The following is a 20,207-nucleotide window of genomic DNA, read 5'->3' on the forward strand; positions in this document are numbered from 1 at the left end:
GGTCCGTAGGATTTTGGACATGCGTCCTCGGGGCCGTGGTCATCAGTACCTAGTAGATTGGGAGGGGTACGGTCCTGAGGAGAGGAGTTGGGTTCCCTCTCGGGACGTGCTGGACCGTGCGCTGATCGATGATTTCCTCCGTTGCCGCCAGGCTTCCTCCTCGAGTGCGCCAGGAGGCGCTCGGTGAGTGGGGGGGTACTGTCATGTACTGTCATGTTGTCTTGTCTCTGTCCTTTCCCTTCACCCTGTCTCCCTCTGCTGGTCGTTGTTATGTTACCTTTTCTCCCCCTCTTTTCCCCAGCTGTGCCTTGTCTCCTCCTAATTACCCATTCACCCCGTTCCCCACCTGTTCCCTTTTTCCCTCTGATTAGGTCCCTATATCTCTCTCTGTTTCTGCTCCTGTCCTTGTCGGATTCTTGTTTGTTTGTTTGTGTGTCTCATGCCTGAACCAGACTATCATCGTGTGTGCTGCAACCTTGTCCTGTCCTGTCGGAATCTACCTGTCCATCTGAGCCACGTATGTTCGTCATTAAAGTACTCTGTTTGTTAATTCGCTTTTGGGTCCTCATTCACGCACCATAACATAAATGGAATAATATGGAATAATGTAGACTATATGGAATAATGTAGACTATATGGAATAATGTAGACTATATGGAATGATGTAGACTATATGGAATGATGTAGACTATATGGAATAATGTAGACTATATGGAATGATGTAGACTATATGGAATAATGTAGACTATATGGAATAATGTAGACTATATGGAATAATGTAGACTATATGGAATTGCCACGCCCTGGCCTTAGTTATCTTTGTTTTCTTTATTATTTTGGTTAGGCCATGGTGTGATGTGGGTGATTTGTGTTTCACTTGTCGAGGGTTTTTTGTAGATTTATGTGGTTGTGTTCAGTTTAGGTGTATAGGTAAGTCTATGGTTGCCTAGATTGGTTCTCAATCAGAGGCAGGTGTTTATTGTTGTCTCTGATTGGGAACCATATTTAGGCAGCCATATTCTTTGGGTATTTTCTGGGTGATTGTTTCCTGTGTCAGTGTTTGTGCCACACGGGACTGTTTCGGGTTTTCATGTTCCTTGTTTTATAGTTGTGTTCATGTTTGAGTTTTTTTTTATTAAAAAACCATGAACTATAACAACGCTGCATTTTGGTCCGCCTCTCCTTCCCAAGAAGAAAGCCGTGACAGAATCAGGACCAAGCGGCGTGGTGACAGGCAGCGCCAGCAGGAGCAGCGCAATCAGGACTTCTGGACGTGGGAGGAAATCCTCGACGGGAGAGGACCCTGGGCAAAGCCAGGGGAGTGTCGCCACCCCAAGGTGCAGCAGGAGAAGCGGCAGCAGGAGCAGCACAAGGAGGAATGGACATGGTAGGACATGGACGGTGATGGACCCTTGACACAGCCGGGGGAATATCACCGCCCCAAGGCAGAGCTGGAGGCAGCCAAAGCGGAGAGGCGGCGGTTTGAAGAGGCAGCATGGAAGCAGGGCTGGAAACCCGAGTGTCAGCCCCAAAAATGTATTGGGGGGGGGGGGGGGGGACAGGAACTATGACGAAGCCAGGTAGGATACCTGCGCCAACTTCCTGTGCTTACCGGAGAGCGAGAGAGACCGGGCAGGCACCGTGTTATGCTGGAGCGCACGGTGTCCCCAGTGCGGGTGCATAGCCCGGTGCGGTACATACCAGCTCCTCGCATCGGCCGGGCTAGAGTGGGCATCAAGCCAAGTGCCATGAAGCCGGCTCTACGCATCTGGTTTCCAGTGCGTCTCCTTGGGCCGGCGTACATGGCACAAGCCTTACGCATGGTGCCCCCGGTTCGCCTGCACAGCCCAGTGCGGGCTATTCCACCTCGCCGCACTGGCAGGGCGACCGGGAGCATTCAACCAGGTAAGGTTGGGCAGGCTCGGTGCTCAAGAGCTCCAGTGCGCCTGCACGGTCCGGTCTATCCAGTGCCACCTCCACGCACCAGCCCTCCAGTGGCAGCTCCCCGCACCAGGTTTCCTGTGCGTGTCCAGAGCCCAGTACTCCCTGTTCTTCCTCCCCGCACTCTCTCTGAGGTGCGTGTCCTCGGCCCAGTACCACCAGCGCCGGCACCATGCACCAGGCCCACAGTGCGCATCGTCTGTCCAGCGCCGCTAGAGTCTCCCGCCTGTCAAGAGCTGCTAGAGTCTCCCGCCTGTCGAGAGCTGCTAGAGTCTCCCGCCTGTCGAGAGCTGCTAGAGTCTCCCGCCTGTCCAGAGCTGCTAGAGTCTCCCGTCTGTCCAGAGCTGCTAGAGTCTCCCGCCTGTCCAGTCTGCAAGGAGCCGCCATTCAGCCAGGATCTGCCAGAACCGCCAGTCAGCCAGGATCCGCCAGAGTCGTCAGCCAGTCCGGAGCTGCCCTTCAGTCCGGAGCTGCCAATCAGTCCCGAGCTGCCCCTCAGTTCGGAGCTGCCCCTCAGTCCAGTGGGGCCATTTAGAGGATTGCAATCCTAGGATGCTACAAAAATGGACTAAGACTATGGTGGAGTGTGGTCCACATCCCGCGCCAGAGCCGCCAATGTGGACAGACGCCCACCCAGACCCTCCCCTATGAGTTTAGGTGTGCGGCCGGGAGTCTGTACCTTTGGGGGGGGGGGGGGGGCCCTGGCCTTAGTTATCTTTGTTTTCTTTATTATTTTGGTAAGGCCATGGTGTGATATGGGTGATTTGTGTTTAGTCTTGTCTAGGGGTTTTTGTAGATTTATGGGGTTGTGTTCAGTTTAGGTGTATAGGTAAGTCTATGGTTGCCTAGATTGGTTCTCAATCAGAGGCAGGTGTCACCTGTCTCTGATTGGGAACCATATTTAGGCAGCCATATTCTTTGGGTATTTTGTGGGTGATTGTTTCCTGTGTCAGTGTTTGTGCCACATGGGACTGTTTCGGGTTTTCACGTCCCTTGTTTTATAGTTGTGTTCATGTTTGAGTTTTCTTATTAAAGAACCATGAACTATAACCACGCTGCGTTTTGGTCCGCCTCTCCTTCCCAGGAAGAAAGCCGTGACAGGAATAATATGGAATAATGTAGACTATATGGAATAATATGGAATAATGTGGACTATATGGAATAATGTGGACTATATGGAATAATGTGAACTATATGGAATAATATGGAATAATGTGGACTATATGGAATAATATGGAATAATGTGAACTATGTGGAATAATGTGGACTATATGGAATAATGTGAACTATATGGAATAATATGGAATAATGTGGACTATATGGAATAATATGGAATAATGTGAACTATGTGGAATAATATGGAATAATGTGGATTATATGGAATAATGTGGAATAATGTAGACTATATGGAATAATGTGGAATAATGTAGACTATATGGAATAATGTGGACTATATGGAATAATGTGGACTATATGGAATAATGTGGACTATATGGAATAATATGGAATAATGTAGACTATATGGAATAATATGGAATAATGTGGACTATATGGAATAATATGGAATAATATAGACTATATGGAATAATATGGCATAATGTAGACTAAATGGAATAATGTAGACTATTTGGAATAATGTGGACTATATGCAATAATGTAGACTATATGGAATAATGTGTAATAATGTAGACTATATGGAATAATGTAGACTATATGGAATAATGTAGACTATATTGAATAATATGGAATAATGTAGACTATATGGAATAATGTAGACTATATTGAATAATATGGAATAATGTAGACTATATGGAATAATGTGGACTATATGGAATAATATGGCATAATGTAGACTATATGGAATAATGTAGACTATAATAATTAAATAATAAGGCCTGAGGAGGTGGGGTATATGGCCGATCAGCATTCAGGGCTGAACCACTGGTTTATAATAGGATTATTACCTGGGTGGTTTGAGCCCTGAATGCCGATTGGCTGAATGCCATGATATATGAGACAATATACCACTGGTATGACGCAAAACAACTTGTTTACTCTTCTAATGATGTCGGTAACCAGTTTCTAATAGCAATAAGGCACCTCAAGTGTTTGTGGTATATTACAGGGCTGTACCAATGCTCTACTCTGCCTTGCATCTTGCATAAGAACAGCCCTGAGCTGGTTTATTGGCCATATACCATATCTCCTTGAGCCTTATTGGTTCAATAGAAAATTAAAAGTGACCATGCCAGAAAGGGACATGTTTTGATGTTGAACACGAACCATTGTAAGAGTTGATTCTCCTTTTCAAATGGAGTTTATTTGGTTAGCAACGCCTAAGGTCTAAGAGCCAGGGGTTTCTGCTAAACGAACATATGGAATTGTTTTAAAGCATTCCTCCCTGCAGGCAGTGGACACTACTGCCGTTTGATCTGATAATGGGAGAATATGACAGCAGCCTTTCCTGCAACCGTCCATCATTTACATTTACTTTACCACATAATTTACATTACCACATCATGTACATTACATTACCACATAATTTACATTACCACATCATTTACATTACATTACCACATAATTTACATTACCACATAATTTACATTACCACATCATTTACATTACATGACCACATCATTTACATTACCACATCATTTACATTACCACATCATTTACATTACATTACCACATCATTTACATTACCACATCATTTACATTACCACATCATTTACATTACATTACCACATCATTTACATTACCACATCATTTACATTACCACATCATTTACATTACATTACCACATCATTTACATTACCACATCATTTACATTACCACATAATGTACATTACATTACCACATCATTTACATTACCACATCATTTACATTACCACATAATTTACATTACATTACCACATCATTTACATTACATTACCACATCATTTACATTACCACATCATTTACATTACCACATCATTTACATTACCACATCATTTACATTACCACATCATTTACATTACATTAACACATCATGTACATTACCACATAATGTACATTACATTGCCACATCATTTACATTACATTACCACATCATTTACATTACCACATCATTTACATTACATTACCACATCATTTACATTATTTACATTACAACATCATTTACATTAACACATTTTACATTACAAGACATTAGTGGTAACATTAAACCACTGGTAAGCTGTAACATTAAACCACTGGTAAGCGGTAACATTAAACCACTGGTAAGCGGTAACATTAAACCACCGGTAAGCGGTAACATTAAACCACCGGTAAGCGGTAATATTAAACCACCGGTTAGAGGTAACATTAAACCACCGGTAAGCGGTAACATTAAACCACCGGTAAGCGGTAACATTAAACCACCGGTTAGAGGTAACATTAAACCACCGGTAAGCGGTAACATTAAACCACCGGTAAGCGGTAACATTAAATCAAATCAAATCAAATGTATTTATATAGCCCTTCGTACATCAGCTAATATCTCAAAGTGCTGTACAGAAACCCAGCCTTAAACCCCAAACATCAAGCAGTGCAGGTGTAGAAGCACGGTGGCTAGGAAAAACTCCCTAGAAAGGCCAAAACCTAGGAAGAAACCTAGAGAGGAACCAGGCTATGTGGGGTTTCCAGTCCTTTTCTGGCTGTGCCGGGTGGAGATTATAACAAAACATGGCCAAGATGTTCAAATGTTCATAAATGACCAGCATGGTCGAATAATAATAAGGCAGAACAGTTGAAACTGGAGCAGCAGCATGGCCAGGTGGACTGGGGACAGCAAGGAGTCATCATGTCAGGTAGTCCTAGGGCATGGTCCTAGGGCTCAGGTCCTCTGAGAGAGAGAAAGAAAGAGAGAAAGAGAGAATTAGAGAACGCACACTTAGATTCACACAGGACACCGAATAGGACAGGAGAAGTACTCCAGATATAACAAACTGACCCTAGCCCCCCGACACATAAACTACTGCAGCATAAATACTGGAGGCTGAGACAGAAGGGGTCAGGAGACACTATGGCCCCATCCGAGGACACCCCCGGACAGGGCCAAACAGGAAGGATATAACCCCACCCACTTTGCCAAAGCACAGCCCCCACACCACTAGAGGGATATCTTCAACCACCAACTTACAATCCTGAGACAAGGCTGAGTATAGCCCCCAAAGATCTCCGCCATGGCACAACCCACCGGTTAGCGGTAACATTAAACCACTGGTTAGCGGTAACATTAAACCACCGGTAAGAGGTAACATTAAACCACTGGTAAGTGGTAACATTAAACCACCAGTGGTAACATTAAACCACTGGTAAGTGGTAACATTAAACCACTGGTTAGTGGTAACATTAAACCACCGGTTAGAGGTAACATTAAACCACCGGTAAGAGGTAACATTAAACCACTGGTAAGTGGTAACATTAAACCACCAGTGGTAACATTAAACCACCGGTTAGAGGTAACATTAAACCACTGGTAAGTGGTAACATTAAACCACCAGTGGTAACATTAAACCACTGGTTAGTGGTAACATTAAACCACTGGTAAGTGGTAACATTAAACCACCAGTGGTAACATTAAACCACTGGTTAGTGGTAACATTAAACCACCGGTTAGAGGTAACATTAAACCACCGGTTAGCGGTAACATTAAACCACCGGTAAGAGGTAACATTAAACCACCAGTGGTAACATTAAACCACCAGTGGTAACATTAAACCACTGGTAAGTGGTAACATTAAACCACTGGTTAGAGGTAACATTAAACCACCGGTTAGCGGTAACATTAAACCACCGGTAAGTGGAACCACCGATAAGCAGTAACATTAAACCACCGGTAAGTGGTAACATTAAACCACCGGCAAGTGGAACCACCGGTAAGCAGTAACATTAAACCACCGGTTAGCGGTAACATTAAACCACTGATGGACAAATATGCAGAGCATTTTGGGCATTGGTGTGAGAATGGCGCTCTTCAACGACTTCGATGAGATCAGGGCTCCTATTGGCCAGGAGGCAGATAGATTGACAGCTGGCTGCCCAGCCCTGCAACACCCCTCAGATTACACTGTCCAAAACCGGCTCAAGCCTTGGCTCACACACATCACGGAGGTTCTATTTCACTTGCAGAGAGAGAGAGAGAGAGAGAGAGAGAGAGAGAGAAAGAGAGAGAGAGAGAGAGGTAGAGAGAGAGAGGTAGAGAGAGAGAGAGAGAGAGAGAGAGAGAGAGAGAGAGAGAGAGAGAGGGGACATTAGGACGGTTCTGTGCGGTGCTCCAATGTCAGTCCTGAACGGGCCATAGCTAAATGAGAGGAGCGTCATAAAGACCCACAGCTCCGGTACCAGGCTACGGTGGAAGCCCTTCGGATTAACTTTTCACTTGACTTCACTTCTCTTTAGAGCGACAGCTTTCTTCCTCTCGTGCGTCTCTCTACGGTCAGTCGGTGGAATGGCAGAGAAGCGACGCTCTTCGTGCAATCTGAGCGTCAAGGCGCACGCGTTCTCGGTGGAAGCTCTTATCGGGGCAGAGAAGACACGGAAGCTCGGGGACGACGACACCGGGGGGTGCTGTCTTGATGAGTGGACCGAGGTGTTGGAACTTCCCGCTAACGGAGGGGAGAGAGAGAAGAAGGTGTACGACCGCGCCATCGACCGGGGCAGCGAGATAGAGTGTGCTAGTGACGGCTCGCGTAAGTAAAGATCGTTCCGGTTGCAGTGGACTGATGGCACCGGATAAAAGTTAAAATACCCTCACCGCCACTCCGAGGCTCTATCATATCAGCTCCAAACCCTCCACACACATCCACAACACGTAGCCTAAACTCTCTCACACTATAGTCTAGTTACGCTAACTAACTAGTTACGCAAGTTAAACCAAATGTAGCTGCATGCAGATAGTAAACTGAACACTGACGAAAGAAGAATTATTAGGCTACAACTATTCTAACAGTGACTTTCACTCAGAAGGAATAGAACTGCAGATTTATTCAGACCCCTTATTCTCAAATGGATTAAACAAAAGAAAATGTTTCTCATCAATCTACATAAAATACCCCATAATGACAAAGCCGAAACAGGCTTTTAGAAAATTTTACTAATTTATACAAAATAAATAAAAACATAAATACCTTATTTAGTATTCAGACCTTTTGCTATGAAACTCGAAATTGAGCTCATGTGCATCCTGTTTTCATTGATCATCCTTGAGATGTTTCTACAACTTGATTGGAGTAAATTCAATTAATTGGACATGATTTGGAAAGGCTCACACCTGTCTATAAAAGGTCCCACAGTTGACAGGTGCATGTCAGAGCAAAAACCAAGTCATAAAGTCGAAGGAATTGTACTTAGAGATCTGAGACAGGATTGTGTCGAGGCACAGATCTGGAGAAGGGTACCAAGAACATTTCTGCAACATTGAAGGTCCCCAAGAACACAGTGGCCTCCATCATTCTTAAATGGAAGAATTTTGGAACCACGGAGACTCTTCCTAGAACTGTCCGCCCCTCCAAACTGAGCAAACGGGGGAGAAGGGCCTTGAAACTTATGGTCAAACTGACAGAGTTCCAGAGGTCCTCTGTGGAGATAGGAGAATCTTCCAGAAGGACAACCATCTCTGCAGCACTCAACCAAACAGACATTTATGTTAGTGGCCAGACGGAATCCACTCCTCAGTAAAAGACACATGACAGTCCGCTTGGAGTTTGCCAAAAGGCACCTAAAGGACTCAGACCATGAGAATCAAGATTCTCTGGTCTGATGAAACCAAGATTGAACTATTTTGCCTGAATGCCAAGCGTCACATGTGGAGGAAACCTGGCACCATCGCTACGGTGAAGCATGTTGGTGGCAGCATCATGCTGTGGGGATGTTTTTCAGCAGCAGGGACTGGGAGACTAGTCAGGATCGAGGGAAAGATGAACAAAGCAAAGTACAGAGAGATCCTTGATGAAAACCTGCTCCAGATCACTCAGAACCTCAGACAAGGCAGGAGTGGCTTCGGGACAAGTCTCTGAATGTCCTTGAGCGGCCCAGCCAGAGCCAGGACTTGAACCCGATCTAATATCTCTGAAGAGACGTGAAAATAGCTGTGCAGCAACACTCCTCATCCAACCTGACAGAGCTTGAGAGGATCTGCAGAGAAGAATGGGAGAAACTCCCCAAATACAGGTGTGCCAAGCTTGAAGAGTCATACCCAAGAAGACTTGATTCTGTAATCACTGTCTAAGGTGCTTCAACAAAGTAAAGGGTCTGAATACTTATCTAAATATGTTTCAGTTTATTTTTTTTTATCAATTTGCAAACATTTCTATAAACCTGTTTTTGCTTTGTCATTATGGGGTATTGTGTGTAGATTGACGAGGGGAAAAAACGATTTAATCAATTTTAGAATAAGGCTGTAATGTAATAAAATGTGGAAAAAATCAAGGGGTCTGAATACTTTCTGAATGCACCGCAGATATATTATTAGTAGTATTATTGTTGATCTGTATTAATGGTTGTTGTTGTTACTATTAGTAGTATTATTGTTGACCTGTATTAATGGTTGTTGTTGTTATATTATTAGTAGTATTATTGTTGATCTGTATTAATGGTTGTTGTTGTTATATTATTAGTATGTCTTGTTGACCTGTATTACTGGTTGTTGTTGTTATATTATTAGTAGTATTATTGTTGATCTGTATTAATGGTTGTTGTTATATTATTAGTAGTATTATTGTTGACCTGTATTAATGGTTGTTGTTGTTATATTATTAGTAGTATTATTGTTGACCTGTATTAATGGTTGTTGTTGTTATATTATTAGTAGTATTATTGTTGATCTGTATTACTGGTTGTTGTTGTTATATTATTAGTAGTATTATTGTTGACCTGTATTAATGGTTGTTGTTGTTATATTATTAGTAGTATTATTGTTGATCTGTATTACTGGTTGTTGTTGTTATATTATTAGTAGTATTATTGTTGATCTGTATTAATGGTTGTTGTTGTTACTATTAGTAGTATTATTGTTGATCTGTATTAATGGTTGTTGTTGTTATATTATTAGTAGTATTATTGTTGACCTGTATTAATGGTTGTTGTTGTTATATTATTAGTAGTATTATTGTTGATCTGTATTAATGGTTGTTGTTGTTATATTATTAGTATGTCTTGTTGACCTGTATTAATGGTTGTTGTTATATTATTAGTAGTATGTCTTGTTGATCTGTATTAATGGTTGTTGTTGTTATATTATTAGTAGTATTATTGTTGACCTGTATTACTGGTTGTTGTTGTTATATTATTAGTAGTATTATTGTTGACCTGTATTAATGGTTGTTGTTGTTATATTATTAGTAGTATTATTGTTGACCTGTATTACTGGTTGTTGTTGTTATATTATTAGTAGTATTATTGTTGACCTGTATTACTGGTTGTTGTTGTTATATTATTAGTATGTCTTGTTGACCTGTATTAATGGTTGTTGTTATATTATTAGTAGTATTATTGTTGACCTGTATTACTGGTTGTTGTTGTTATATTATTAGTAGTATTATTGTTGACCTGTATTAATGGTTGTTGTTGTTATATTATTAGTATGTCTTGTTGATCTGTATTTATGTGTTAATGGCTGTTGTTGAATGTGGTTGTTATATTTCTGTAACTGAATCCATAGTTACGCTTTCTGAATGACCTCAACAATAAGCTCCGAGGTTTTCGGGAACCTAATTCTTGACAATATCTAAATTAAGGCCGGCATGAATGAATTTAAGTATGTATTAAATTCAATAAAATGCTAATCTTCAACAACCAAGTGCACAGCTATAATAATAGCCCAATAACGATACCTAGGCTTAATGACGTATACACTTGAACAGGTCTACAATTAGATATTTACAAAAGATAAACATTTAGCAAAGGGTTTGGAACTATTTAACCTACAGGCCTAGTTCAGAAACTCACAGCTTTTGAAACACTAGCCTAAATAAATCACATGTTACATCTGTAAAATAATGATTCAAACATGAATGATGTGGTGATTATAGTCCCCGCTCTACTGTAGATATGTGATATATTATCCGGTTATCGGTCTGGTAGATAGAAACAGCTATGCCAGTGAGTAATAGGCGGCTTTATGAGTCGCGTTACAATCATAAACATTCCAATTAGGGGCAGGAAAATGGCCCCCGAACGGAGCCGTTATATGAACGGGGTTTATACATGCATTAAAAACACACAAACACTGCACTGTTAAATTGTAAAATAAAAATAAAAAATATCATCCTGGTTAAACGTCTGAAAGAGGGTTGTGGCTCCAGTATGGCGAGTTGTTTTTATTGGTGATAATTTAGGCATCACCGTGATACAGTAAAACCAACATGGTCGTAAATTAATAAATGCGACAGTAACGCTAATAACATGTCACTGAGTAGAGTTGTTTAAGCCTGTCCTATAGAGTTGTTTAAGCCTGTCCTATAGAGTTGTTTAAGCCTGTCCTATAGAGTTGTTCATTCCTGTCCAATCGTGGCCTGAATACCTATTCTGACAGCAACACAAACGTACCAGCCTGCTCTGGTCAGGTCTGGTATGAGGAGCGGAACAGACACGGCCCGTTTGGCGATTAGCTGTTTAGAGAGCCATGATTATTATAACACACACACACACACACACACACACACACACACACACACACACACACACACACACACACGCACGCACACACGCACGCGCACATACACACATACCCTAACTGTACCTTTAGGCCTGTAATCACTAGACTATTAGTAGCCTATTGTACCAGTAGTATTATTACATTAAAACATCAAACTGTCTTTCCGTAGCGGAGAGTTGTGACGTGGTGTTGGAGGCCCAGGCCCAGCGCACGCCGCCGGTAACAGTAACGGTTCCCGGAGAGGAGATGAGCGTGGACTTGCAGGGCTCCGACCTGTGGAAACGGTTTCACGAGATTGGCACGGAGATGATCATCACGAAGGCCGGCAGGTGGGAGAACACATTAACGTTATCACACACATTACATGACATTACGTCTCATTGACAGATGAAATAAAGAAGAAAGGAAAAAGAAGAGAATCGAACAAATAACAAGTTCGTGTTGAAGGAGGATGTGCAGATGTTTTAGATAAACGTTCTGCTATGATATAATTCGGTTATGTATAATATTATAAATATAATGTTATGTTTTATTCATCGGACTGATTCGTTTATAAGAAGCTCAAAGTTTAAGAAAAGGAAATATCGTAAACATTATTTGGTAGCAATGCTGTAAAAAAAAATGTGGAGCTTCGACTAATAATAATAATAATAATAATAACAACGTTTTAAATATTTGTTTATTCTAATCTCATTTAAAGCATAATTTAGAAACTCCTGTCGGAGCCTATCGGTGATGAAATGTTTTTAATATTCTGACAGGCTCCGTTTCAGAATCATATATTAGTCTAATGGGCGGATATATCAATCTGTGAGAAATGTGTAGGATCATTTCGTGTTATGTGAAATCCTAATGTCAGCTATTGTAAATATGACTACCTGACTATGATGCATACAGATATGAGGCATTTATGTAACTCTATTTAATGTCGGACATCGACTTTCTGTTTTCCCGGTGCAGGCGGATGTTCCCCGCTATGCGCGTGAAGATCTCGGGTCTGGACCCCCGCCAGCAGTACTACGTCGCCATGGACGTTATCCCCGTGGACAACAAAAGATACAGGTGAGGAATAATACAACATCATTTACTAATCATTTATTATAGTATTTTTCAATTCTATGCCTACCGCGGCTACAGGCTATTTCTGTAGTTTTGGTCAAAGTTGAAATAGGCTATAAAGACTAACAGTGGTAGGGGTGGTTAAGATTGGAGACATTTCCATAGTTATCTGTAACACATGGACAAAACAAGGTGTGTCGTATTGTGGGTATAGTATATGGAGGTAACATGGTAGGCTATATTTAATATAGCAGAAACCCGCGAGGTTTAAGGTTTTGGTAAAATCGTTTTCTTCGGTGGCCAGAGGCTGGAGCAGGACAAATGGTGTTGGTCGGTCTGTTGATCGGTCAGAGTCAGAGATGGTTGAATCCCCGTGCCGTTTGGGAAGATAAACTCCTTTTGCACAGCTGACCTCCTAACCTCCCAGGTCTGAAGGTCTACCAACAAATGTTACAATAACAGGATGAACAAAACCCGTTTTGAAGTTATTCTCTCTCTCCCCCTCTCTGTCTATGTGTGTGCAGGTACGTGTACCACAGCTCCAAGTGGATGGTCGCGGGAAACGCGGATTCCCCGGTTCCACCACGTGTGTATGTCCACCCGGACTCGCTGGCTTCTGGTGAGACTTGGATGCGTCAGGTGATCAGCTTCGACAAACTCAAACTGACCAATAATGAGCTGGATGACCAGGGGCATGTAGGTTACCTAGACAACACTACCTACTGTATATATATATTATACATACTGAATATTGTATCTATTATGTCACCAACACTAAACACTATTATCTCTGTATTATTAGACATCATTCTATAGATTGGTGGATGGATATATTTAAGTTCACTGATTGATGAGCCTATATTACTTGTTATTCTACTGTGAAATACAGTGTCTTTAAACCTGTAAAATAAAAATGAAGTAAAATAAAGTGTGTTTAAACCAGAGAAACTTGAGAGGGGACTTCCATCAAATAACACATAAGAAGTTCTGCTTGAAATGTAATATTTGATCATATTTTTTATTATTATCATGTTTACTGTTTAATATATGTTGTGATTGATCAAAGGACAGAGGTCAGTGGTCTCTGGTATATATTCTGAGTAAAGGGATGCTGCTTATTGGCCTGGTTCCTCTCTAGGTTTCTTCCTAGGTTCCTGCCTTTCTAGGGAGTTTTTCCTAACCACTGTGTTTGGGGTTTTAGGCTGGGTTTCTGTACAGCACTTTGAGATATCAGCTGATGTAAGAAGGGCTATATAAATACATTTGATTTATTATATTATTATATTACATTATTATACATTATCATATCTGGGTTGCTTTCAGAGGAAATAAATAGATAATATTTTCCCCAGAAGTTTCATCCTCCAATTAGTATGATATGTATGACAGTTAGTATGATATGTATGGCTATTAGTATGATATGTATGACAGTTAGTAGGATATATAGGACAGTTAGTATGATATGTATGGCTATTAGTATGATATGTATGACAGTTAGTAGGATATATATGACAGTTAGTATGATATGTATGGCTATTAGTATGATATGTATGGCTATTAGTATGATATGTATGACAGTTAGTATGATATATAGGACAGTTAGTATGATATGTATGGCTATTAGTATGATATGTATGACAGTTAGTATGATATATAGGACAGTTAGTATGATATGTATGGCTATTAGTATGATATGTATGACAGTTAGTAGGATATATAGGACAGTTAGTATGATATGTATGGCTATTAGTATGATATGTATGACAGTTAGTATGATATATAGGACAGTTAGTATGATATGTATGGCTATTAGTATGATATGTATGACAGTTAGTAGGATATATAGGACAGTTAGTATGATATGTATGGCTATTAGTATGATATGTATGACAGTTAGTAGGATATATAGGACAGTTAGTATGATATGTATGGCTATTAGTATGATATGTATGACAGTTAGTAGGATATATAGGACAGTTAGTATGATATGTATGGCTATTAGTATGATATGTATGACAGTTAGTAGGATATATATGACAGTTAGTATGTTATGTATGGCTATTAGTATGATATGTATGACAGTTAGTAGGATATATATGACAGTTAGTATGATATGTATGGCTATTAGTATGATATGTATGGCAATTAGTATGATACGTAGGACAGTTAGTATGATATGTATGCTATTAGTATGATATGTATGGCTATTAGTATGATATGTATGACTATTAGTATGATATGTATGGCTATTAGTATGATATGTATGGCTATTAGTATGATATGTATGGCTATTAGTATGAAATGTATGGCTATTAGTGTGTGATATGTATGGCTATTAGTATGATATGTATGGCTATTAGTATGATATGTATGGCGTGTATTCATCTGTGGATGACCATCCTCCAATTCGTACTTTATGTTACGAATTTTCTAAACGTATGATATTAAGTTACGAATTCCAATTTGTTATGGGTAACGTTAGCTAAGTGGCTAATGCTAACGTTAGCTAGGTGGCTAACATTAAACTAGGGGTTAGGGTTAGGAGTTATGTTAAAGGGTTAAGGGTTAGGGGAAGGGTTAGCCAACATGCTAAGTAATTACAAAGTAGCTAAAAGTAGCTAGTAAGTAGTTGAAAAGTTGCTAATTAGCTAAAATGCTTTCATTGTCCTTTGGGTTGCTAGACTTTGGCTTTAAATGCCCACCCATCCAACCCGACCACCCACCCTACTTTCATTTTTGCCTTAAGTAACCTTCTCTTTTTTGCAAACGTAACATATCATACTAATTTGAGTGTGCCGGATTTACATGTATTATGTTACGTCTTGTCTATGAGACCAGGCTGGAAGATTAGTTTAGTTTAATTTGAATGTTTTCAGAATCATTGTTATATGTTAATCAGACTTAAGCCCTCAGGCAGGACAAAATGTTTTTGGCCGTTCAAAGACAACAGTAAGTGTGTGTGTGTGTGTGTGTGTGTGTCTGTGTGTGTGTGTATGTGTATGTGTATGTGTGTGTGTGTGTGTGTGTGTGTGTATGTGTGTGTGTGTGTGTGTGTGTCTGTATGTGTGTGTGTGTGTGTATGTGTGTGTGTGTGTGTTTAAGTATGCATTTGTGCTTTATGGCGTGGGAATATAGCAGGTAACTCCATTGGTGTGTAATTGTGTGCGCCCGCGTGTGTAATTCTGCTGCAGTCTAATTGTGCCCTAACCGGGCTGTGTGTGTGTGTGTGTGTGTGTTCAGATCATTCTCCACTCCATGCATAAGTACCAGCCACGTGTGCATGTGATTCAGAAGGAGTGTGGCGAGGAGCTGTCTCATGTTAGAGCCGTTCCCCAGGGAGACGGAACCAGAACACTCAGCTTCCCAGAGACTGTCTTCACCACTGTCACCGCATACCAGAACCAACAGGTAACATTCATATAACGTTTAAACAGCATTCAGCTTTATATAGGCCTATTATGCATATTGTATAAACAAATAGAATATTCTATAATTGTGGTACAACAAAGGTAAACTAATTACTTGGACATTCCAGGATTTCAAAGAGCACCAACCACCAAGTCAATAAACCATCAAGTTAGTTCTTAAAAATAAAAAAAAATTGATACTTGGAATACTTTAAAAAGTGAGCCTATACAACACTTGGCCTCCCTTGCTAACCTTATAGCACAGTTTAATGGTGCTATCAGGACCTGCAGACAACCATACATACACTAGCCACTATACCACGTCACTGGCTACTCGAACCAACAGCAAACCTTTCCATATAACTCATAGAACATCCACACAACATTTACACAACATTCACAAAACATTCAAACAACATTCAGAAAATATAGACAAACCAACTGTAAACAAACGTTTTCTCACCATCCAGCTCAGAACACAGTAAAGACAGGAGAGTTCTGACTGTAGAGAGTATTAGAGTTAAAGGGAAGGAAACGAGAGTTCTGACTGTAGAGTATTAGAGTTAAAGGGAAGGAAACGAGAGTTCTTACTGTAGAGTATTAGAGTTACAGGCAAGGAAACGAGAGTTCTTACTGTAGAGTATTAGAGTTAAAGGGAAGGAAACGAGAGTTCTGACTGTAGAGAGTATTAGAGTTAAAGGGAAGGAAACGAGAGTTCTGACTGTAGAGTATTAAAGTTAAAGGGAAGGAAACGAGAGTTCTGACTGTAGAGAGTATTAGAGTTAAAGGAAAGGAAACGAGAGTTCTGACTGTAGAGAGTATTAGAGTTAAAGGAAAGGAAACGAGAGTTCTGACTGTAGAGAGTATTAGAGTTAAAGGGAAGGAAACGAGAGTTCTGACTGTAGAGAGTATTAGAGTTAAAGGGAAGGAAACGAGAGTTCTGACTGTAGAGTATTAGAGTTAAAGGGAAGGAAACGAGAGTTCTGACTCTAGAGAGTATTAGAGTTAAAGGGAAGGAAACGAGAGTTCTGACTGTAGAGAGTATTAGAGTTAAAGGAAAGGAAACGAGAGTTCTAACTGTAGAGAGTATTAGAGTTAAAGGAAAGGAAACGAGAGTTCTGACTGTAGAGAGTATTAGAGTTAAAGGAAAGGAAACGAGAGTTCTAACTGTAGAGAGTATTAGAGTTAAAGGAAAGGAAACGAGAGTTCTAACTGTAGAGAGTATTAGAGTTAAAGGAAAGGAAACGAGAGTTCTGACTGTAGAGAGTATTAGAGTTAAAGGAAAGGAAACGAGAGTTCTGACTGTAGAGAGTATTAGAGTTAAAGGGAAGGAAACGAGAGTTCTGACTGTAGAGTATTAGAGTTAAAGGGATTGAAACGAGAGTTCTGACTGTAGAGAGTATTAGAGTTAAAGGGAAGGAAACGAGAGTTCTGACTGTAGAGAGTATTAGAGTTAAAGGGAAGGAAACGAGAGTTCTGACTAGAGTATTAGAGTTAAAGGGAAGGAAACAAGAGTTCTGACTGTAGAGAGTATTAGAGTTAAAGGGAAGGAAACGAGAGTTCTGACTGTAGAGAGTATTAGAGTTAAAGGGAAGGAAACGAGAGTTCTGACTGTAGAGAGTATTAGAGTTAAAGGGAAGGAAACGAGAGTTCTGAAACAACACAGTGTGGTCAAAGTAACTTAGCTCTAGTTACCATCTGGTTACCTGTAACTTCAAGCATAGTTAAGTTTTTGGGTTATTACATATTTATTAACTTATTTCCAGATAACTTGTAAACTGCCCACAATGCACTATTTCTCAACCTCATATGGAGGATCTACTCTGTGCTACTCTGTGCTACAGAGTTCGTATGCTAGCTCAAGCTGTCTAACGTTAGCCACTAGCCATGATACCATGTAACTACACTTCAGATCAAGGGTTGGCGGTGGTGAGCTTCAAACCACCAATCACAGGAAGTGTGTTGTAAGCAAGAAACAGATGGGGCATGTGCAGCATGCTCTTCCTGGAGTTTGTGGCTGTGTTATGTAATGGGAACCCGTTAGCACGGCAGGCTGTGGTGCTCTATTTTTGTAGGTTTAGACACTCGTCGGCTCTCCTATCTGTTGTTTCAACGTTTAGCCACGTTCTCTGTGAAGTAAGCTAAGGGAGTTTTGTAACATTTTCCACCTTGTCTTAGTGCTAGCGCAGATAAAGAAGAGGAGTTGAGGAGATGATAATTGAGAAAGATTCTGGTCTCTACTGTTTTTTACTGGTCTCTAGTTTACTTTATTGGATGCTACTGGACTATTCTGGAGTTAACTCGACTCTAACGCTATCTACTGGTCTTCAATTGTTTCTACTAGTCTTTACTATTCTCTACTGATCTCTGCTGGTATCTACTGGTCTCTACTGACCTCTAATGGTATCTACTGGTCTCTACTGATCTCCAATGGTATTTACTGGTCTCTAATGGTATCTACTAGTCTCTACTGATCTCTAATGGTATCTACTGATCTCTACTGGTATTTACTGGTCTCTACCATTCTCTATTGACCTCTAATGGTATCTACTGGTCTCTACTGATCTCCAATGGTATTTACTGGTCTCTAATGGTATCTACTAGTCTCTACTGATCTCTAATGGTATCTACTGATCTCTACTGGTATTTACTGGTCTCTACCATTCTCTATTGACCTCTAATGGTATCTACTGGTCTCTACTGATCTCCAATGGTATTTACTGGTCTCTAATGGTATCTACTAGTCTCTACTGATCTCTAATGGTATCTACTGATCTCTACTGGTATTTACTGGTCTCTACCATTCTCTATTGACCTCTAATGGTATCTACTGGTCTCTACTATTCTCTACTGATCTTTAATGGTCTCTACTGATCTCTACTGGTCTCTACTGGTCTCTATTGACCTCTAATGGTATCTACTGGTCTCTACTATTCTCTACTGATCTTTAATGGTCTCTACTGATCTCTACTGGTCTCTACTGGTCTCTATTGACCTCTAATGGTATCTACTGGTCTCTACTATTCTCTACTGATCTTTAATGGTCTCTACTGATCTCTACTGGTCTCTACTGGTCTCTATTGACCTCTAATGGTATCTACTGGTCTCTACTATTCTCTACTGATCTTTAATGGTCTCTACTGGTCTCTACTATTCTCTACTGATCTTTAATGGTCTCTACTGGTCTCTACTATTCTCTACTGATCTTTAATGGTCTCTACTGATCTCTAATTGTATCTACTGGTCTCTAATGATCTGTAATGGTCTCTACTAGTCTCTACTGCTCTGTAATGGTCTCTACTGATCTGTAATGATATATTTTGGTCTCTACTTGTTTCTACTGGTGGTTCTGTTTTTACTGAACGAAGTTTAATGTTTGAGGAGAGTGGCGATACCTATAAACTGGACACGGGTAATACACACAAAGACACACACACACACACGCACACAGACACACGCACACGCACACGCTCACGCACACGCTCACGCACACACACGCACACGCACACGCTCACGCACACGCACACACACACACACACAAACATACACGCACACGCACACACACGCACACGCACACGCTCACGCTCACGCACACGCACACGCACACACACACACACTCACGCACACGCTCACACACACGCACACGCTCACACACACGCACACGCAAACTCAGACCATAACTTTCTGGCTAATTGCTGTATCAAACTCTTGTTGTGAAATAAAAAAAACATCAACATCTATTTAATAACATCATCAACATCATCTATATAATAACACCAACATCATCAACTATATAATAACACCATCAATATCATCTATATAATAACACCATCAATATCATCTATATAATAACACCACCAATATCATCTATATAATAACACCACCAATATCATCTATATAATAACATCAACAACATCATCTATGTAATAACACCAACATCATCATCTATATAATAACACCAACAACATTGTCTATATAATAACACCATCAACATCATCGATATAATAACACCAACAACATCATCTATATAATAACACCAACATCATCAACTATATAATAACACCATCAACATCATCTATATAATAACACCAACATCATCATCTATATAATAACACCAACAACAT

General features: G+C 40.5%; 1 protein-coding gene across 1 annotated transcript in view; it reads left to right on the forward strand.

Annotated features, from left to right (window-relative positions):
- Positions 1-7,136: 7,136 nt before the first annotated feature.
- Positions 7,137-20,207, forward strand: part of LOC110503213 (T-box transcription factor TBX18) — a 56,197-nt gene continuing 43,126 nt past the window's right edge. Inside the window, exons 1-5 of the mRNA XM_036973648.1 lie at positions 7,137-7,652; positions 11,787-11,946; positions 12,578-12,679; positions 13,201-13,372; positions 15,917-16,084. Coding sequence (XP_036829543.1) covers positions 7,412-7,652; positions 11,787-11,946; positions 12,578-12,679; positions 13,201-13,372; positions 15,917-16,084 — 843 coding nt within the window. The 5' untranslated portion in view covers positions 7,137-7,411. The remainder of the gene's footprint in view (positions 7,653-11,786; positions 11,947-12,577; positions 12,680-13,200; positions 13,373-15,916; positions 16,085-20,207) is intronic.

Source organism: Oncorhynchus mykiss, unplaced genomic scaffold, assembly GCF_013265735.2.
Source record: "Oncorhynchus mykiss isolate Arlee unplaced genomic scaffold, USDA_OmykA_1.1 un_scaffold_282, whole genome shotgun sequence".
Taxonomy (NCBI): Eukaryota; Metazoa; Chordata; class Actinopteri; order Salmoniformes; family Salmonidae; genus Oncorhynchus; species Oncorhynchus mykiss.